This window comes from Pangasianodon hypophthalmus, chromosome 15 (assembly GCF_027358585.1).
Source record: "Pangasianodon hypophthalmus isolate fPanHyp1 chromosome 15, fPanHyp1.pri, whole genome shotgun sequence".
NCBI lineage: Eukaryota > Metazoa > Chordata > Actinopteri > Siluriformes > Pangasiidae > Pangasianodon > Pangasianodon hypophthalmus.
The window spans coordinates 18,870,988-18,893,539 of record NC_069724.1 but is presented as its reverse complement, the minus strand read 5'-3'; the positions used below and the strand labels follow the sequence as shown (position 1 = coordinate 18,893,539).

Below are 22,552 nucleotides of genomic sequence, written 5' to 3'. Positions count from 1 at the left end.
TGCAAAATATGCCATAAAATAGTTGAATACAGTTCAAAACAAGTAACTTATATAGCCCTTCCACTCAATATTGTTTCCAGTACTTTGTGCTTGGACTCCTAATAATCACAATGAGTCCTATCAAAACAGGAATTTATGTATGGTTTGACAGTATGGCAAGAGAGGTGAGAAAATGTGACCCTTATACCCCAGTCAAATGGGCTGGATTAAAAACTAGTGCAGATGATGTAAATACATTTATTCAAAGACGTTTTTCATAGTGGAATTTTGAACAGAATTTGGAAATGAATAGAACTCATGAATAGAACTGAATAGTCAGATGCCTTTGCACATGTACAACAGAGAAAATAGCCATGATGCCTTTGAAAAAGGATTTACTTTATTTACAGGTTTTGGGTGTATGGTAGATAAAAATGTGCAGATTAACACTTTCTTTCTTCACCCTTATTTTTAAACTCTCTGATGAGAGCTGTGAAACAGTTCCAGCGCACTTGTATTTGTCCAGTCTCCCTCCTCAATGGCTCTCTCCTTTCTTCCCTACAACCTACGTTTCACAAAATGAAACAAAGCCACTTTAAATGCTGCTGCTGTCACCACACACACACACACACACACACACACACACACACACACACACACACAGACATGCACAGACACAGCATCACACTGATTAACTGATATTTTATGTCATTGGTGAGTATGAGGCTGTGTTACCCGTTTGAAGTCGTTCATGTTGGTGGCCTGCACTGGGGTTCCTATAAACGTCAGGTAGTTCACTTTTGTCGTTTCCTCATCCCCTTGGTTTGACTTAATGAACAGCTAGAAATATACAAGCGAAAAACGATAAAACGAACACTAAATTATGTGACAGATCTTAAGATGTGGATGTGTTGTTCAGCATCTCACCACTAGGGGACAACACTCTCCTAGTGGTGAGAGTAGACTCAGTAAAAACTTTGTAAAATATGCCCAGGTAGAAACTATATAAAAATAAAATTTCAGCTTAGAGCGTGACAGGAACATGAGAAAGAGAAACATACGGTGACGCTGTTGACGTTCTGAAATTTGACGTATCTGAGAGAGATGAGGCCTTCGTCTTTGTAGTCTTCCTCTGAAAGCTCCAGAGTCTGCGTCGGCTCACTCCTCTCGGCGTCATCAAAGTCCATCGAGCGAGGAAGATTAATGAAGATCTTGACACACTTTGGCGCCTGAGCTGAGGAAGTTATGGAGGAAATGAAGGAGAGAGAGAGAGAGAGAGCTGATGATGAACACTTCACAGAAGTAAACTTTAAAATTAATAATGATGCTCAGAAGGGAAGAAAAAAAACCCACATGTATAACTTTTGTGAACAAGATGATTTGCAGCCTATTCTAACCTAGATCATTCTAATACTGTTTCAGTGGCTCTTGTTGAGTAGCTTTTTCCCCTTGGCTGATTCTGTCCTTTGATGACCAAGAGAAAGACCAAGAGTCAACATTACTTTGGATTTCAGAAGCATTTTCCTAATTAAAGGCAGGAGAAATAAATACTTAATAGCACTGTGATGTAGGTGATGCTAAAGCATCGGGTTACACTACACAACCTTGCCCTAATTACAGCTTGATTAACAGTTAGTAACTGCCAAGATGAGTGGACCAGAAAATCAATTAATGTGAGGCACTGTCTTTACTTATTCGGCTTCCAATAAAATTTCAGGCCAGATGGAGCAAAGCGGTGTGTATCAAACATCCACAACCCTGGTATATGCTAGTCAATGACTCAAATCTGAACAGATCGGAGTGTGTGAAAATGTAGGCATCAGAGTAGGCATCAGAGCACAGTTTGTGATGTTGCCTATGTAGGAAATAGGGTGTGTAGTTTGTGACACTTCCGCACTAGACTGATGATAGTGAGACATTTGTGCTGGTAAGTATGAGACTGAACCGTGCCAAAACTGGCAAACTAAGAATTACAAAAATACTGAGATGAACTGAGTGTCTTACCCAAATCTGATGCCTGCAGCTTCATAGAGAAAAGCTTTACAGGCTGACTGAAGGCAATTGTGATGAGGAGCTGCAATCAGAGCACAACATTAAACATTATTACAACAGGTACATTTCTGTGATGAATATTGTGATGACAATCCCCTGAGCACTAGCCAAACACACAGTCATAAACAGACTACACTCAGCCTCAGATGCTCTGCCCATGAGCAAAGAAGCATCTGATATCTTTGGTACACTTTTCTGGCCAGAACCTTCAGGATCTTGAAGGCTGCAATCTGATTGGCTCTCTGCATTTCTATATACACTTACACAATAAGCATGGAATAAGCATTTTAAAGCAATATATATTCACTGGGCTGACAAGAAAGCTACAGAATCCCCTCTTTATAAATTGCTAGTTTATTGTAAACAACATAATCTCATGTCTTTGCCAACAGGCTACTGGAAAAGGTCAGAACCACGTGCTCTGTGTCGTCCTTTGTATCACATAGTGTTGAATTGCACATCAACAGTTATGCCAAGGTGTACATATCAGCTAAGCTTTAATTTACATGGATCATATGAGACTGTAAGTGTAAGCTATTGTCATTAAATCTGAACTCATTCCAAGTGGGGAGAAACTTTATGCTTCAAATTACAGTTTTACTTTCGCTTCTATTTACTAATTCTACATACTAATTCTCAGCATAGGCATGCTGACACATTCATGGCTAAGCAAAGTCCACACGATTATGAAATGTTGTAACTGTAATACCAAGTTACAGTTGTGGTAACTGTAATACCATATACCAAAAAAAAAACAAACAAAAAAAAAACCCAGAATTTAATACTACCCATCCCCGGTATATGATGGCAAAATTATATTTTATCATCAAGTGTTATGTTAACTAGCCTGCTCAGTGTAAAACTTTTATAACGCTAACTCAAATACTGATCCTGAAGTCTGTAATTGTGAGTCATTTTGTATAAATATGAAACCTGAGTAAGCGCAAAGTGAAAGAGAAAGCTTGTGAAGGTTAATGCTTTTGATTATTCAAACAGGAAATTAATATGATTGAGGCTAAACCTTGTTTTTCTCTATGGTTAGCTGAAAAACAGACACACACACACTCACACAGCGTTGTGAGTGCAGCCAGAGACTGTATGGAGTAGACGCAACATGGGGACAGTATTACGCAAGTCCCACACATTGATAAAAATACCCAAAAAACGAGCAATTAGGAAACCACCCCATCAGATTCCTACCCTGACACCTGGGCAGATCTAAGGACTGATTTTAACTCATGTTACAAAAGTTCTCATGATAGATACATTATATTATATTAGTCATAGGTAGCTCACATATGTGGGGAGCGGGACGCCAGTTGGGATTCAGCATACTCTCTGGTCTGAGGATTATTGTTAAATAATAAATTAGGTTACCATTATCAGAATGCAGCCTGATAAAAAGAAGCATTTTTGGGTTTTTTTTTTTTTTTTTTTTTTTTAGGGCCAAAGACTACAATTTATTGACACTGTTTATAATCCATTATACTACCTGTTTTGGGGTTATAGGTCTCTCCTCATTGAAATACAGAATCCTGGTATTGTATTACTGCAAATAACTTCCAAGAAGTGTTGTCAAAATGGCCGCTGAGGGGTAAGTGGTTTGGTGCATCTTACCTGTTCATCGCAGTCTGACTCCAGGTAGGACGAGTCTTTGATTAAGCAGTTGTCAAAACCGCAGTCATCGCTCTCGTTAAGACACTCGCATCCGGCTTTATTCACAAATGGCATAAGATCCATCTACACACACACACACACACACACACACAAAAGCAAGAACTTACATCAAGTCAATCAAATTGCAATGAATGTTGACTGATATTTTTCTGGAACAAACAAAATGTAAGTAAAAGTGATTGAATTTTTAATCATTAACCAATCATAATAAATATGTAGCTTCTATTCTGATGTTGCTCCTGTTCTTAGTTTATTGAAACCCACTATATATATAAAACATGTTTTATTATTATCATCTCTACTGCACTCACGTATCCTTTGGGAATGTCCGAGTCCTCATTACTCCCTGGGTCGTTCTCCACGTGTTGTTTGATTTTGTCCTCGAGGCCTGTGGCGTCCGCTCCCTGATACTGATCCACACGCACTTTGTTTCGGAAAAACAGGAATGTCGGCGTGGCAGAGATGTTGTTGGCTGCCGCTGTTCCCTTCAAGACACAAGACAATAAAAATGTTAAGCATCACAAACATGAGTGAAAGCTGAAACTGACGTGATAAAATATTTTCAAATGGAAAGCATCACTTCTTAGGGTGCTTTCATATATACAGTGTTTATTCTGTTCTTTGAATCCCATCCTGAGTTTTCCCTTTGGTGCGGTTCATTTGTGCAGGTGAGATCATAGCAGTCGCACTCAGATATGGACCAAAACAACCGATCCAAGGCTGTCTGGTTCCAAGCTAACTCTAGTAGGGTCTGAATGCAGTGACAAAGCTATTCAGCTCTAATTCGACCAAACTGCAGGAAGTGAACAAAACATACTGTGTGTCTTGGGTCACAAAAAGCATTTTACATAGGTGCGAGCTGATAAACTGAGCCACTAAGCACAAACTGAGCCAAAGAACAGAGGTGTAGCACTGCAGAAATAGTGTGAAAGCGCTCCCTGAGAACTGAATTTAATTTACATTTTAGGAGTACTTTACATGAAACAACAAGTAATTTACAATGTCACATAATGTGGTTCATCTGGTATTCCACTTGATTTGTGGCTTGTGAAAACAAAGTCCTCTTCATGGTTTGCTTTATGGCTGAAGAGCTTGAAGCTTGCTGTTTAATCTGTAGCTGCAGTTTACTGTCACCTCGCAGATAAAAAGAAAGTGAAAAATTACTCTAAGGTCTGTCTGTAGGGTCGTGTGGTCTCACAACAAATTACGCAGTGTTAGGTGGCAACATGACTGATAATTATGCCATTGAGGTTGAGTAGTTAGGCAGTAGTAATACTGATAATAATAACAGTTTTATTATATTGCATATTACTACTCTAATATACTCTATGTTTTGTATTCATGAGGTTTTTCGTTGCCAACCACTTAGTCACAAGTAGGTCTTTGGTATGAAGCATGAATTGGTTTTAATGGTTCTGTGACAATTTCCCTTTCCTCATTGCTTCCAGACTTCTATTTTTGAACCATTCTGAATTAAATCAGCCATAATTCAGTGGTGTACAGCTGGGCTCTGAGGTTTAAGAAGTCATGAGGTGAACAACAAGTGGTCCGAGAGCTAATCAATGGCAAAATATCCAGAAAGAGAACCGAGTCCACTTGTATTGTGAACACCAAAAGCACTGAGATCATTTTCAAACAAGAAAATGAACTATATAATAAGAAAACTGCCATGTGTTTCTGATCCATAAGTTGAAAGATGAAATAATCACATAGGGAAATGAAAACCCAACAAAAGGATGAGCAGCTTTGTATCTATCAGTATAGACGCATAATCTGGGCTGAGTATTCTAGTTATTCCCCTGCATCCATTGAAATGTACACTGCATGATTCAGGGATATTTCTTCATTAAGATACTGAATTAAGATCACTTTACAGCTAATCACCACTAAGTGGTGATAATTCAGATGGTCAGTATGACCCCTGATAAATAATGTCAGAGGGATAAAAGGAACAGAAAACATGTAGAAGCTTTTAAACCATAAACATTATAAACCTCCAGCCTTAAAGCACTTCCATGATGAATCCTCTCACCTGACAAACATGGACATCAACTTCAAGAAAAACAACATGTGGGTACTTGTTACTCAGCATGGTGAAAGCTGGAGCTATTCTGACACATGGGCGACACCTGGGGAGTTAGATAACAAAAATAAAACCATTTATTAAAGAAAAGAAGATTAAATGTTGGCATTTGGGGTTAGATGTTATAGCTACACTCACAGTACTTTACACCATAGCAGCTTTACACTACAATGTGAAGTCATGCTAGTAGACTGGAACTAGCCTAATAAAGTTCTTTTGTTTGTTTGTTTGTTTTCACTCATAGTGGCATTAAGTAAATATTTACAAATAAACAGTTTGTATTAAACTAGTCGACTTGGCTAACTCGCTACAGAGCTAATTTAGCTAACTAGGCTAATCACTGCTGTTTTGCTAAGTCATACTAAAACCGGCACTGTGAGGCTAGGCTGGCTAGCACAGTTAGCCGAGGATATTTCCAGTAAGAAAAGCACGCAGGTGCTAATGCTAAGAGAATATAAACGCCGGTGCTAATGCTAGTCACACACACTGTCTATTCTGGAGCAAGCAGCACTAACGCTGTTCTCTCGCTAAGCCAAGGCCCAGGTCTGGACTTCAGCTCTCACCCGGCCATGGTGAACTTCACGACGGCCAGTCTGGAGCCGGCACCGGTCAGCTCCGGCTGGAATTCCGAATCGCTTCCGATTACTTTCACCCCAACCATGTTAAAATAAAATCTCTTCTTCAAATGAACGCGGACAGAATACACAGATATATTACAGTTAATCAATGCTACAACAAAAAATGCTGATCAACCGCTTTCTCGAATCGTACGCTTTCCTGCGTGCTCGTGACGACATCCGACACGTAGGCCAATCAAAATCAGAGAAACTCCGCACGCTGCGTTGCCATGGCAAAGAACGGCCGAAAGTGTGACGAGAGGTCGCGAATGATACAGAAAGTGAAACAACACTGTCGTAAATGTAAATACGTGTACTTCACGCATTTACATTTTTACTACTTTATTGCTTTATAGTTTCATGTTTGTTTCACAAGAAAAGTGAATTAAAAATGAATCAAGTAAAATTTACCACGCCATATGCTCCATCAAAAATATTTCCAAAGATGTATGTAAAGAGACATTTAACTTTATTTGAACAGGGATTTGTGCGCCCCCTAGTGTTTGTTTTGTCTTTGCCCGCGTTTACAATATATATGAACGACGTAACGTGAAAAATAATTTCTACTTTATAACACTTTATCATTTTATTTGGGGCAGTATGCTGTCACTGATCTGGTCTTTAATCACTGCTATATTTCTGAATTCACTAATCCTGGTCCAGTTGCAAGCAAATGATAATTAAATAGCTAACAAAGCCAGCTTGGTGATGTTCGTCAAGCTGTTAGTTAGCTAGCAAAATCTTGACTGTAAAACATATTAGCACCTATAGCTACTACAGAGAGCCTCTGATCACTTTGATCACTAATTTATGAAACCGGATATGAAAGAATTTATTTGTTAATTGTTCACAGGAGCATTTATGTTTGTCAGGGAAACTTTTGCCCTTTGACTCTTGGTAATTAATAAGAGTGGCTTTACACGGATGCCCTGGCTTTGGGGTCCCCTGGCTCCCTGGGCCCCTGGGCCTGTGCCCAGCAGACCTCGTTCTGTAATCCATCCTTGCCTCCGTGCTCAGACGTGCTGCTGTTTTACCAAACAAAACAAGGAAGAAGGCTAATGAACTGCCTAATCTTGGCTATTATTGGCTTGTATGTGTCTGTCAGAGAGAATCTAACTACCGAATAGAGTAAGTCTTGTTCAAAATACAACTTAGGGTGCCATATCTGAGCAGTTTCATCCCACCCTGCCCTAGTTTACATTATGATGCTTGATCAGTCAGTCAGTCAGAGTAATACTGTAAAACAGCCAATCAACAATGACATTCTTATAAATCCCGCCTCCAGACTTAAATATTAGCCAATCAGTGAGTTCAAAATCCTGACCACTCAGAGCGGCGTGTCGCTGAGCATCACCCCGCGCATGCGCGTTATCATTCATTGAAAGAGTGTGTCTAAGACTGAGCCGGGCTTCTTGACATTCGACCAAAGCTAGAAGTTTACTGTATATTTTTTTTAACTGACAGCTAGTGTGTGAGATTCATCCACAGATCGGACACATACATGGCGGACGAAACGACCCAGAGCGCAGGACAAATCTCGCTGCGTGAGTATGGCTTCTTAAATGAAACTAAATCTGTGCTATTGCAGCAAAATGCGCAGCGTGTTGCATCAGATCGCCTTGCTCTAGCCGGAGCTTTAGCTTTAGCTTAGCATCGGTGCACTTCCGTGAATATAATTTAACATTAGACAAACATAACTCCATCCTTTTATCTAGAGGTTCATGTGTCCAACGATATATCAGCATGCACATGGCAAAACCATAGTGCATCTGTAGCATGATTGATCAAAACTGTATAGGATGTTTCACTAGAAATGATCACATATGATCCCATATGTAATAAATTAAGATGGGAATTTGTAGATGTTGAAACCCAAATGGAGTCCTAGATCATCTAGTCATAGATCTCTACAAGCCATTATTTCAGATCAGAAGTATTGTGTAGTGTGTATATATATATATATATATATATATATATATATACATATATTATAGCATTACACACAGTGTAACAATATATATATATATATATATATATATATATATATATATATATATATATATAATGCCACTCTATTGCACAAGTGGAGCAGAATCTGGCACTGCATTTATTTTGGGAGTTATTTGGGATCCAGCCAAGTTCTTTTTCAGCATTCTAAGCATATTCATGCTTCACACATAAGTCGATTTTACAGAGTGTCCCAAAAGTCTCCTTACATAGGGGACTGTGTTTGCCAGCACCACGTCGGTAGTGTCTTCATCAGTGGATGTTCGTGGACGTCCACTTCTCTGTTGGTCCGCAACACTTCCAGTCTTTTTGAATTTGTTAATAAGTTGGGCAGAAGTGTCGTGTGTGATGTGCTTACCATGTTTCCTGTTAAAATCCATCGCAACCTTGTGACAGTTTCCCGATCCTGCCATGAGAATGATTTCCATACATTCTTCTTTTGTCAAAGGCATTCTTAAAGGTTATCTGAAAACAAATTAATATAAACTGAGTATGAAAAATTTTGGAAAACATTTTGTTAAAAAGTGTTAATGTCCCCAATGTATGGAGACTTTTGGTTAAATACTGTAATAAAATGAAGCTGAAAATAGTAAAATGTAAAACAAGATTTATAGTAAATCAGTATAGTAAAACATTTACAGTAAATCAGCCATAAAGCCAGCTTTACACTGTGTTATTTTTCACCCTGGTTTTGCTGTCGCAGAGAAAAATCACACCCTTTAAAAGAATTCTTTGGTGACGAGTTGACATTGGCAGTCTTCAAATGCATAATGTGACGTGTTCTATCAGTGTCTGAAATCACTTGACAGCTACAAATACAGTAATACAATAGTGGCAATGGTGAAACTTAAAGGAAACATGCTACTGGACATTATTTCCTCAAGCTCACATTGAAGAACATTTCTTTTTATGTGAGCCTGTTTGCACATGATCTCAATCGCACTGATTGATGACGTAAGCAGAACGTAGTCGTTTTCGTTAATCCCAGGTCTATCGTTAGAGGATCTTCAGAATATGAGCTGACATGGAGAAAATGTTATAGAAGTTGGCCAAGATTTCATTGGGATCATCTCGTACAGTGGGACAAGTAATGATCTTAAAAGATTGCTGAAATTGTACAGTGTAAAAGCGGCGTATCGTGTTGCGATAATGATATTTTGTTTTTCCAGGGGAGCTGTATGTCTCCGATAAACAGGGCAGTGATCAGGATGGAGATGGGACCGAACAGAAACCTTTCAAAACACCACTGAAGGTAAATGAGATATCTTCTGTTTTCTTTGCAATTCACACTAACTGGACATTGAAATCATATTTTGCAATGAGTTTAATATCATTTTAGACTGCATTTGTGATGTGTAGTAGGTTTGCATTCTGCAGTTGTTTTTTTTTTAAGTGAGGATAGTAATAAGGATGCTAATATTTATCTTTTTTTTTTTTTTTTTTTTGTAGGCGATGCTATTTGCTGGAGAACCATTCCCAACCATCTATGTGGATTCTCAGAAAGAAGGAGAGGTGAGAACGAAAAAGTGGAAAAAGGTGTATTTGCCCTCTTCTTTATGCAACAATTCCAATCTGATCTCTTTTTTTAATCAATCTAGCGCTGGGCTGTGATCTCTAAAACCCAGCTGAAGAATGTGAAAAAACTCTTCCATAGGGAACAAATGAAGACAGATGCGAAAGAAAAGAAAGAGGTATTCACTCACAAAGTGCTGATGTTTTCTCATGTAACAGTACAGTGATAGTAATCATTTTTATATGCATAGTGAATTTGTTACACCCAAGGCCTGTGTTCCAGAGGAGAAAATTAACACAATATGTGTTCATTGACAGGCGGAAGATGCCGAGAGGAGAGAGAAAAATCTAGAGGAAGCCAAGAAGATTTTTATTGAGAACGACCCCAACCTCCCAGAACCCAAAACAGTAAAGTCAAACCTCAGTTTAATCACATTCTCCAGATTATTTGTCTGTATTTATTTTTTTTTCAGGACTTAAGCAAAAGTACTACGAAATATAATGAAAACAGACAGCCAAACATACACGTAAATTTAAAATTCAGCAGGAAATCTCTGTGCTTAAACTCTGACTCACTGCTTACTATGCAGAATTTCTTTAAAATGACCCTGAAATCAAATTTGAGCTTTATCTACCTGTCTCTTAGTGTTATGGACATCAATACAATAGTATATCTGAAAACAAAAATACAAAAAAAAAAAAATTTTTTTTTGAGATATTCTCATTTTATGTTATCATTTAAAGGAAAGCGATTAAAAATGTTAATGATTCATATCTAGGCACAACTTTGTGATCGTCCAGTTAAGTGTTTTCTTGAACCATATATATTCTGTTCTCAGAGATGAGTCTTGCTGTACAGTAGCAGCGCATTAGCTTGATAGCAGCAAGCGTGGTTTGTTGGTGTAGGTTTTTTCCTGTGCTTCTTCCTGCACACTCTTCACATTTCTAACCATCGCTTGGTTGAGAAAATAATGGTTGGAGTTTATTCATTATGAAGAGGGAGGAATTTCTATGAGGTCAAGGCACTTTTTAGAGGTGTTTTACTGACCTGGGGCTCTTCAGGTCCCATCTTCAGACTGATCAAGAATGCAATTCTGTCTTTATATGCTGTCAGGGTTTCTCCATCAGTAAGACAAAGTAAAACGCTCTTGTTAATCTGTTCACTGTTCTCCATATTTTGCTAGTTTGCTAAGCTACTCTGACCTTCTGTTCCAGAAGGAAGTATGTCAATGTACAGAGTCAAATCACAGCAAAGATGCCATTTCATGGGGACTTTAGGAAACTATATGGACTGTGCTATATATACTGTAGTTCTGTATAATACACTTAATGAAATCATTTTCATTATGTGAGTTATTTAGAAGTAATTTTATATTTGGTGTATCATCACTGCAAATTAGGTCTTAGATTATATTTGAAATGGTATTGAAAATGTTAAAAAGTATTCAGTTAAACACCTCTAAACATTTATTAGTTCATTAAATAATGCGATGCACCATAAAAATGTAGCATGGAGAAACTACACCCTACTGGAAGAACTCAAAATGAATTCTTCTTTGAATTTGAATCTGTAGACGACATGCTTAATATGCAACGCTCCAGCATTTGCCTTTCCTACGGGTAAAGCAACATGAAAATTAAGGAGCATTTTTGCCTTCCTCTGTAACTTGTGTTTGGTCGCACATCTGGTTATGTTGAAACTGAAAAAAATAATGTGTGTGATCTCACAGCCTTTTATATTTGTTACGGTTGAACTAAATATGAATGAGCAGAAACGAGTTCCAAGCCACTTTGGGAGTATGAGCACGTGTTGATATTAAATTTTCATTACAACTATTGGCTAATCTAAGTTCATAAGTGTGCACTACAACAGTTTTTTGTGTGTTGAATGTTGGTGTATCATATTACTGGTTAACTGTGTGTGTTAACTCTGGTTTGTTGTGTGTGTGTCAGGTTAAGATCCATCAGCTGGAGCCTCTGAGGGAACAGAGAGTCAAAGTGTTCGGCTGGGTGCACAGGCTACGCCGTCAAGGTAAAACGCACACACTCTACGTAACGTAATAGGTAATGTATTAATATTATAGCGCGTTAGAGTTTTTGCTGCATAATAAATACATTATCACAGTATTTTTTGTAGCTCTTGGCTTTATTTGTGTGCCATGAAGCGTTCCCTGTTTGCTAATGTAACAAATAGTAACAAATAGTCCATGACATTTCTTTTTTTAATGCAAATAGTACATTTCAATGTGAAATGTTCTCAGTACCCCTTCTACTACTACCTTATACCTGATACACTTGTGTGGCAACAAATAAAGTAAAATAATAAAAAAAGGTTTTAATTTGACTCACCCTTGTATGTCATGAATCATTGGGATTGGGATCACCCATTAACTGAATATGCAGCTGACTATTTTAATATTCTAGAGGTTTTTTTTTTTTTTTTTTTTTTTTGGTAATGGCTAATAAAATGGACTATGTTGTGTGTGTTTTATGTTAGGAAAGAACCTCCTATTCGTTGTGCTGAGAGATGGAACAGGATACCTGCAGTGTGTACTCATCGATAAACTGGTAATCAGTCACCTGAAATAGATTAATATGAAATGTATAAGTATTATCATATAACTGTAATGGTTACTAATATTGCAAAGGTCCTAGATATCTTTCCATAATATACGCATTTTTATGGAAATTTGACCTCGGCAGAATCTTGTGGGCCATTTTGAGTTATGGGTTTCTCAATTTTTGAGGCTAAATCAATACTAAAAGGTTGATGAAAAAAGTATTAAATCCACTACAATTTAGTAGAAGCTTACGCAAAGTGGTATATATCTATTTAAATACATTGTTGAAACAATTAGATCTGATTAGCGCAAACTTTATTTAATCAATAATAACATTGTTAAATAGTGAAGCTGTAGCATTTGCTCTGGAACTGAGTTGACAGATTATTGTATTTATTTGCTAGGGTGCTTTGGCTAGATGCTAATTAGTGAAAGTATCACTGTGAAATTATAAATGTTAATACTTACAAGTCATTTGTAAAATCTCTTTGTGAGCTTTGTATTTTTACTTACATGATCTTTAAATGTGCTGAGGAAGAGCTACTTTAGTAATTCAGGTAACTTTGCTAGCTAATAATAAGCTTTTTGCTAACAATCAGTATTGTTAGCTAGCTAGCTTAACTAGTTAGCTACAAGCCAAAAAATCATTCAGCTCCTGAGGCACTCCTACCTCCCTGTTTGACTAGGAAGTAACTAAGAGAAAAACTAGCCAATGATATTCAAAGCAGTCATAAAATTGAGAAACGTCCATGTTGAGAAATGTCCATGTCCAAGGCATTCTGCGTAGACGCCTTATTTAGCAGGTTTATTAATTTTTTTGCAAATAAATTTAAGAACTGCCACAGTAGCGAGTCTTATTCCTAGCACTATACCGCCTGTAACTATGACTGTCTTGACTAATATGCTCACTGTGTTTATTGTGATTGTCCCTTCATGACTAAAGGTTCTTCCTTTCACATACACTCACCTTCCACTTTATTAGGAACACCTGTACACTGATGTGGTCTTCTGCTTTTGTAGCCCATCCACCTCAAGATTTAATGTGTTGTGCATTCTGAGATGCTTTTCTGCTCACCACAGTTGTAAAGAGTGCTTATTTCAGTTACTATAGACTTCCTGTCATCTCAAACCAGTCTGGTTATTCTCCTCAAATCCCTCTCATCAACAAGGTGTTTCAGCCAGCAGATCCTCCCCTCACAAGATGTTTTTCGTTTTTTTGCACCATTCTATGTAAACTCTAGAGACTGATATGTGTGAAAATCCCAGGAGATCAGCATTTTCTGAAATACTCAAACCAGCTCATCTGGTACCAACACTCATGCCGTGGTTAAAGTCACTCATTAACTGAAGCTCTTGAAGCTGCATGTATTTTTGCACTGCTCTGCTGCCACATTGATTAGATAACTGCATGAATGTGCAGGTGGTCAGGTGTTCCTAATAAAGTGGATGGTGAGTGTACTTTCATGTAAACTGAAACTCTCTTTTTACATGTTTTTTTCCCCCAATATAGCTGAAAGATTTGCTTCCACCATGCAAAGTGATTGAAGTGTTGTGTCACTGGGTACAGTGCACATGTAGCCCACGTTGACTTTTAAGAAAGACGTCAAAACATATTCCAGTTATATTGAAAAGTGTTAAATTATGTTGTTTTTATTGATTTCTTTAACCTGCCGAATGAGAATCATGCCTTTCTCTATTTTTCTGATGAGTGAGCATTTCATTTGCTGTACTTGTGTGTTTATATGAAACGCTCAGGTGAATTAATGATTGTGTGGTTTCTTTTTTTTTTTTTTAGTGTCAGTGCTATAATGGGCTCGTTTTGTCTACTGAAAGCACAGTGGCTCTCTATGGAACAGTGAAGCCGGTTCCTGAGGGAAAACAGGTACCATGCTTGTGGAAAAACAACTCAGTATTGCACTGTTCTATTTGTTTTATCAGTGTTGCAGATGAAAATAAATAAATTACTATTGTTAATTAAGATAAATCACCTGGAAGTTGGTTATTTTCCTGCAAGGGGTGTTTGATTACTCTTATACCACAGCACCAGAGCTGTTTGCCAGCGATACAACCTTTTTGTTGATTAAAGAATGACAAATCATACTTTTTATCAGATTATTCAGACTCTTTTACAACTATTAAATAAACATTCTTCTTACAGAATGCTAATCCATAGCAACGGTTATACATATAACAATTTTTTGACTATATGGAGCCATACACGTCCCTGCGAATGAGTTGTTACTACAGAAACAATAATGCATTAGAGCATAATATTAATCAGATATGATTTGCTTTGCAGCCGGCTCTAGAGTCAGAGTCAGAGCTCTGGTGTTACATAAAATTATTCAATACCTTCTGACCAATCAGTATTGAGAAGTCAACAATGCTGTGGTATAATAATATATACCAAGTTTTTGCTTTTTACTAATTTACTTTCTCCATTTAAATAACTAAACAAAAATTGCCATATATATCATTAATTAGTTGATTTTCCTGCATTTAAACTGAAAGCTTTGTTGCTATTAATCTTCATGAAGGTTTTTTGGGGATCCCAATCCACGTATTAAAAATGTACTAGTCAGTGCTATTATAAATGATTTTGGTGCTCCATCCTAGGCTCCGGGAGGCCACGAGCTGCACTGTGATTTCTGGGAGCTGATCGGTCTTGCTCCGGCTGGCGGCGCTGACAATCTGCTGAACGAGGAGTCCGATGTGGACGTTCAGCTCAACAATAGGCACATGATGATCCGTGGAGAAAACGTGTCCAAAATCCTGCGAGTGCGCTCCACAGTCACGCACTGCTTCAGAGAGCACTTCTTCAGCCGCGGCTACTATGAGGTGAGGCCATGAAAAAATGATATGTGTATATGATATGTCTATATGAGACTCATTAGATTCAAATTATACTACCGTAAAGATACATAATATACCAAAACATAAACGCAGAAGACAATTTAAAAATGATAAATAAAAAAAGACTAATACAATGATAAATCAATGAGAAAATGGCTAACACTGAAGTAAACATGTCACAGAAGTCTAGTGTATTGCCAGTATATCACATGAATTACTGAAAATTTGGTTTAATTAAACTATATGGTATTCACCCTTGTTATTCAGCAGCCCTAAAAATAGCACTTGTTCCAGCACATCCTATTATTTTGCATTTTATTATTATTTTATCCATGAGTTGACAGTGTACACTTCTTCATGAGGCACTGAGTTACCAAATCGAGATCATGAAATTGGAATAATGCACGAATAATGCACTTAATTTATATTAAAAATGAGATGATCAGGTGCACAACAAAGTTATAAATGTGTGGTGATGTAAAAACCCATTATGGATTTGTCAAAACTTTTGTCAGTTCAACAGTTTTTGAGAGATCTCAAAATAACCGTTTCTGTTTTGCTAAGGTGTAGATGATATTGAGATAATCTGAAATTATAATGCTTTCAGTTTAAAAACTGTAAAAACATTTTAACAGTAGTGCCATTAGTGTAAACTGGTCTATGAACATGATTAATTTTTTTAGCAATATTTGGAAGGGAGTAAAATAGCCTACTGAGTATTGTATCAGTTTGTTTATACTTTATTTATGATCTATAAATACTTTGTTTGGATGAATTGAGATATGAAGTAATGTTGCTTTGTTTTGGGTATCATCTTTGCTTTTTCAGATATTACAGAAAAAAAGAATGAAATAAAAACAAGTGTGGGAAGACTCACACATTTTGGACACTACTGATTGAGACCTGTGTGTGTGTGTTTCTGTAGATCACTCCTCCTACTCTGGTGCAGACTCAGGTGGAAGGCGGCTCCACCCTCTTCAATCTGAATTATTTTGGAGAGCAGGCGTACCTGACCCAGTCGTCGCAGCTTTACCTGGAGACGTGCATCCCTGCGCTCGGAGACACGTTCTGCATCGCCCAGTCATATCGTGCTGAGCAGTCTCGCACACGCAGACACCTGGCTGAGTGAGTCAAACCAAACACACACACTGGCTGCTGTTGTTAAAATTCTTGTATAAAAGTGAAATGTCTGAATATCCTGCTTCCTTCAAACTGAAGCACATGTATACTCCTAACTTTTAGCAACTGATTCCTAGTATTATAATTGTTCTTCTTCTTATTGTTGTCTATACTGCTTTCAGTCAGTACGAGCACACAGCACTGGACTGATGTTAGTGACGTATGATTGAATCTTCTTTTTGTTAAACACAGGTACACCCACATTGAGGCTGAGTGTCCCTTCATGACCTTTGAAGATCTGCTGAACAGATTAGAGGATCTTGTGTGTGATGTGGTGGATCGAGTCCTGAAGTCTCCTGCTGCTCCACTGCTCTACGAACTAAACCCTGTATGACCTCTGACCTCTCAAGCTATACTCATCTTTATAGCACCAGCTGTGATATGATAAAGCCTGTAAAATCATGCCTTATAATCGACTGAACTTCTTTTTCAGTCCATGTTATTTTTCAAATATCATGTGTAATTTTGTAATCGAAAAGCTGTGCCTGTGTCCCATTGCAGTTTGATGTCAATAATAATTAGGACTAGGACAATATGCAATTTTTTTTATGCATCCAATTTTATTTTATTATTCAATATCATGTAGTGTCAATTTGCACCAGAGGGCACAACGAATTTAAATATAGCGGATTTAAATTATAAATAGATTAAAAAAAGAGGGTTCACTCAGTGATAATTATTCATTTCACTAGTAACTATACACTAATGTACCTTACCTATATGTAAATGTAACAAGCTGTTTTTGGTGTGTGTGTGTAGGACTTCAAGCCCCCCAAGAGGCCATTTAAGAGGATGAACTATTCTGATGCCATCACATGGCTTAAGGAGCACGACATTAAAAAAGATGATGGGACCTACTACGAGTTTGGAGAGGTTTGTCTTTAAGTTCAAAGAAACTTCATTTCACAGCAGCTTGTATAATGAACTTGAGCTCCTCAAGCTTCATAAAATCAAAGCAAAGGACAATAAAAGATCAGATATGAAAGATAACATAATGATGACATAATGCATGGAATTAAAGCAACAAGTGTTAATAAAAACAGAATGACTCATAAAACAACAACCAGCAAGCAAAGAATTAATAGAAGCTGAAGAACAAAAAGCTATTTTTATTTTCTCTGACTAACACACAAGACAACACGGATATTTTAACCACACAGAATAAAAACGATACAGTTGTGAACATCTGGAAAGAAAGAAACATCTGGAAAGAAGGAAAAAGAAAAATCCTGTTTGAGATGCTTGTTTTCTCGTGTGATGTCAAAACCATGAATGTTATACAGTTACCTGCAATTTCTAATGCAGATATTGTTTAATCTCTTACATAATTTTGCATCCTTGTTTTTTTTCCCCCTCTATGATTCTGTTGTAGGATATCCCCGAAGCACCTGAGAGGCTGATGACGGACACCATTAACGAGACCATCCTGCTGTGTCGCTTCCCAGCTGAGATTAAATCATTTTACATGCAGCGCTGTCCCGAGGATCGACGTCTCACTGAATCGGTCAGCAAAAAGAGAATAAACCAAATCCACTGTTTTATTTAATCAGTTATCAAGCACTAATACATTTATCTTAAATTATTTTTCCCATACAAGTAACACTTCAGCATAGGGAGTCACATATTCATATTAATTCATTACAGAGTGAATACAGCAGTTATTGGCAACATTAAACAAAGCATTCATAAGCTGTTAGTGTTCTCATGTGTTTGCATTATGACTTTTGATTAAGTATGATTTCTGGAAACATGCAGGCTAATTAAATATTAGCACAGTGATAGTGGTGCTGTATTTGTGCTCTTAATGCCCTGTCACAACATAGGGTATATAAATAAATAATACATATGAAATGACTTTTTAATTATGTGTTTAGTAGAAAGTGCTATTTTTCACTGCATACTTCAAAGCACTGGATAATCATGTCAAGGAAAAAAAATGTGATAAAAATCAGTAATACTGAGTTACACGAAAGGAAATGTTGCCAAAGGATAGTCAAGTAAATGTCAATCATAGATGTGGTGGAATTTTTTCTACAGTTTTATAAAAACTACAGGCATTCCTGAATTGAAATATTTGTCTCGTTTGCATGTATCCCAACCAGAAGAAAAGTAGCATTTTTAAATCTACTTACTGCCAAAAGTGAAAAGCGTGCCCTCATACCTATTAGTCTGACAAGCCTAGCATTGTATAGCGGCAGGTAGGGCTGAAAAACATCCTGATAAAACTTTCATTTATTGCTAAGAAATAAGTAAACAAATCTTTACCATACCAGAACTCACCTGAGCATGGAGAACAGAGCCGGTGCTAAATAAATGGCTGGATAATTATAGAAATAACTAGTTTCAAAAGTTTTGTGTGTCGCATCCACTGTTTAATTGATCTTTTTGTTCGTCTGGCCAAGTATTGGTAACACATTACATTAAGGGTCACAATAATTTCCAGAAACAGTAGTTATTGAGGAGAATCAGGCAACGCCAGCAGTATAATATATGAATACACTAAATAAAACACTAGTAAGCTCCTAACATTAGTAAATTACTGTTGTGTTTCCTAATTATATGCACATGTATTAGTTATGAATTAATGACTAATAGTGATACCTTGTGTCATGTTATCCTCGAACAATATTCTGTTCCTCACTTATGCAATATCAATATAATATGTTAGTTGTACATTTTACAAACTCGTAAAATGTATTAGTGTTTGTTAACAGTTCTTAGTAGTGGACATTCGCTAATGGAAAAGTTGCGTGTGTGTGTGTGTGTGTGTGTGCAGGTTGATGTGTTGATGCCTAACGTTGGTGAGATTGTTGGAGGGTCGATGCGTATCTGGGATGCTGAGGAGCTGCTGGAGGGCTACAAGAGAGAAGGCATTGACCCCACTCCCTACTACTGGTACACTGACCAGGTGTGTGTACAGTCTATGCACAGTAGTATTCTGAACCAGTGTGTTTGTTACATGCTTTAAGTGGTCCTCTAACATGAATATAATGTGCCTCAAGATGCTTTAAAGAAGGTGTTGATTAATTAAGTACCCGCTGTAATTCAGATCACATGCTTATAGTAATGCGCTCATTCTAATGCGTTATCGTTTCTATAGTAACAGCTTACACAGGGACTTGCCTAGCCATCACTGATGTGATGAAGCTGCCTGTAAAGAGACTTCATTTAAAATTTGTACACGGAGCCTCCAGTGTCAGTGCCAGTGACAGAAGTAAAGCTGTTCAGAACAGAGGACTTTGTGGTTTTATGGGTAACATGGCAAGCTGCGTTATTTTTGTCTCATTAGCAAGAAAAAAAAAAGAGGCTGGTGAGGGAATGGCAGTTTATAGCTGCTATAATACGATAACAGGAGCTAACTTTTTGCAGACGTTGTATAACATTAACTGTAACTATAAATAGATAAAGTACAATATGTTGTGCATTAATTAATAAAGTAATAAAGTAATTGCTAGCAAATTGCTGTGGTGTTAGAGGGATAAGAACCTTAAGGATGTGCTGTTATAGGAAAATAATCAACTTAGGGGTGCATCTTTGATTATTTATTTCTCACATTACCATAATATAACAAGCTGTAAAGTGCTTTAGTGTTGCTCTAAAAAAGCATTAACTCAGCTGTAGAAACCTTTACATGAATAACATGCTTTAAAGTGTCTTTGATATGCTTTACCATGACATTAATATATTTTAACATGACCATAAGATGCTTCAGTGTACCTAAACACGCTTCTTTTTTGTGTTTCAGAGGAAATATGGCACATGTCCTCATGGGGGATACGGGCTTGGCCTCGAGCGTTTCCTTACCTGGCTGCTCAATCGTCACCACATTCGAGACGTGTGCCTCTACCCACGCTTCATCCAGCGCTGCAGGCCATGAATGTCCTCAGAAGACATACACACAAACCTCCACCCTGTCTGCTTTATCTGTCTGTCCATCATGTCGCAAGAAAACTAAACTAAAATGCCTTTCTCACGTACTATCTGCGGCATGCAACATTTATACATCCATATTTAAAGATGTAATCACACTGAAATCTGCGAGAGAGTCTCATTATTGCCTAATCACTCTGTTCAGAATATTTTCTGTGGGTTAATAAATGTAAGAGATGCTTCATGTGTCTGGGTGATGTTTGTCTTCTCTTTTTTTCTGGGGTTGATCTCAGATCAGATTTATTACCTCTTCTGGGTCACAAAAATAAAAAAATATTTCTGTAGCCACATGCATAATAGCTAGAATTAATCATTCTGTTTAACTGAATAGATTAATTATTCTGAATTTTAAACTGGCATAAATTAGGCCTATGTGATGACATAATAATGATGACTAAATTTTTGTCTGAACAAAGACACATCCTTACACTTTGTGCAGTTTTATAAGGAAATTAGCTGGTATGTTTTTCTGAGCATCTTGGAGAACAAGCCACAGCTCTTCTGGAGACTCCATAAAACCAGACATTTTCTTGTAATATTTAGTTTTTTGTTGGAAAAGTAATGTTTAGAATCAATTTTTTAAAATCTTTTTATTGACTCAATAACGCAGAAGTAATAAAATACAAAATTTAAGAAAAAAAGTGTGTTTAAAAAAATTAAGGGGCCTGAAACATATCTGTTACAGTATTTATTCTACTACAATACTGCTGTAGTAGTGTAAGAGCATCTTCCCTTCCCAAAACCCGTTAGTGTAGAAAATAAAAAAATGTTAGTATGTTGTTATTAACTCAATATATCACACCCTTATATTTCTCTTATAGCTGTTGTTATATTTTACCCCTTTTAGTTCCTTTTGTATTGGGTTATCTGTTACTCAGTTAAGAGCCAAATGCCGCCTTTGTAAGCAAACAAACCTTGTACAAAGTGAGGTTACGATTGCCTGAGAAGTGTTAATACATTCTTGAATAGAAAAATTCATGTTTTCTTAGATTCAGTGGGGCCCCAATCATGGAGTCACCCAATGCTTAGTGATCTCCTGCAAATCTCTCCAAAATGAGTAGAAAAAAATCAACTCATTAAATATTCATATCAATATTCAATATGAATATCAATATTCATTTAAAGAGACAAGACAAAGTGATGACAATTCACATCTAATAGTAATAGAATGGTGGTAATTGTTAGGGACAGATTATGAACAATCTTTTTTATTTATTATTATTTTTTAAAAATATGTTTCATTCATTAAGATGCACAGCAGAGTCTGAGGGTCCAATAACAATGTACAGTATGTTATGTATTATATTAAAGCACTATTTATTAAGCTTTGTTTAACCACCTGCTTTACTATTTCCACTCCTCCTGCAGTGCAGTCTTTTGTTCATTTGGTGTCACTGTTGGCTTTGTTTAAAACCGTCTTCATGGAACTCACTTGCGGAAAACCGAACAAAGAAATGCGCAAGAGGGAAAACACTTTTAACTCAGAGCATTGTGTGATCAAGCATATTCTTCACCATGGTTAATGATGCACTCCACAATAAAACCTTTGCTTCATTAAGACACTTGTAAATTGTGCAGGTAGTTTATATAGACACACCTGAATTCATGTCTGGTTTAGCTTTGGAGATATGGTACGTTAATGGATAGCTGTAAAATGTTGTCAGTATTGATTAGGAAGAGATGTAGCATAAGAAAGAAGATGGAGGAGAAGCATAGCTATTTAATTTCATTTTTTTAAGTATTTGCACTGATGTTAGGATTATGGAGAGAAGTGGACACAGTATTTTTTAGCTACAGTAAAACAGCGAGCCAGTGCACTGTACACACAAAGATTTCCATCCGTTATCGTCAATCTTCAGCTCAGTTATTTTTACTTTTTATGTAGGATTTATTATGCACCTCATGCTAGCTTGGTGAAGGAAGCGATAGTATTATTAATTTGTCAGTATTGGCATCGTATTAATTCATGACATTTCTGGACGATAATTGATCCTTGGTGTTTTCTTGTGTTTCAAGATTAGGTTTTATTTTTAATATAGGGATTTGAATATCTTTTCCTCACTATTTTACTGTCATATTTAGTGCATCCCAGCACTTAGAAT

The 22,552-nt window shown here is 37.0% G+C and overlaps 2 protein-coding genes across 2 annotated transcripts; one reads left to right on the top strand and one right to left on the bottom strand.

Moving 5' to 3' along the window:
• Positions 1–357: 357 nt before the first annotated feature.
• txnl1 (thioredoxin-like 1) lies at positions 358–6,599 on the bottom strand. The gene is made up of 8 exons (XM_026928678.3): positions 6,355–6,599; positions 5,741–5,837; positions 4,020–4,193; positions 3,649–3,771; positions 1,984–2,053; positions 1,041–1,213; positions 715–819; positions 358–544 (listed from the first exon to the last, which is right to left on the bottom strand). Exons 1-8 carry the CDS (start codon positions 6,450–6,452, stop codon positions 515–517), a joined length of 870 nt encoding a protein of 289 aa, XP_026784479.1. The 5' UTR covers positions 6,453–6,599; the 3' UTR covers positions 358–514.
• Positions 6,600–7,770: 1,171 nt separating this feature from the next.
• Positions 7,771–20,634, top strand: nars1 (asparaginyl-tRNA synthetase 1). Its single transcript, XM_053240239.1, has 15 exons — positions 7,771–7,952; positions 9,585–9,667; positions 9,865–9,927; positions 10,014–10,106; positions 10,246–10,335; positions 11,881–11,959; positions 12,425–12,495; positions 14,284–14,370; positions 15,105–15,326; positions 16,267–16,466; positions 16,713–16,848; positions 17,280–17,393; positions 17,893–18,024; positions 19,297–19,428; positions 20,266–20,634. Exons 1-15 carry the CDS (start codon positions 7,910–7,912, stop codon positions 20,395–20,397), a joined length of 1,677 nt encoding a protein of 558 aa, XP_053096214.1. The 5' UTR covers positions 7,771–7,909; the 3' UTR covers positions 20,398–20,634.
• The last annotated feature ends 1,918 nt before the right edge of the window (positions 20,635–22,552 follow it).

Bases quoted from the DNA above. Each gene is read 5' to 3' on its own strand.
- txnl1 (XM_026928678.3), bottom strand. From the start codon at position 6,452: ATGGTTGGGGTGAAAGTAATCGGAAGCGATTCGGAATTCCAGCCGGAG. The intron at 5,838-6,354 runs GTGAGAGCTGAA...CTAACTCCCCAG, and splicing joins GTGAAGTTCACCATGGCCGG to GTGTCGCCCATGTGTCAGAA. The intron at 1,214-1,983 runs GTAAGACACTCA...TAACTTCCTCAG, and splicing joins GCTGCAGGCATCAGATTTGG to CTCAGGCGCCAAAGTGTGTC.
- nars1 (XM_053240239.1), top strand. From the start codon at position 7,910: ATGGCGGACGAAACGACCCAGAGCGCAGGACAAATCTCGCTGC. The intron at 7,953-9,584 runs GTGAGTATGGCT...TTGTTTTTCCAG, and splicing joins CGCAGGACAAATCTCGCTGC to GGGAGCTGTATGTCTCCGAT. The intron at 14,371-15,104 runs GTACCATGCTTG...GCTCCATCCTAG, and splicing joins CGGTTCCTGAGGGAAAACAG to GCTCCGGGAGGCCACGAGCT.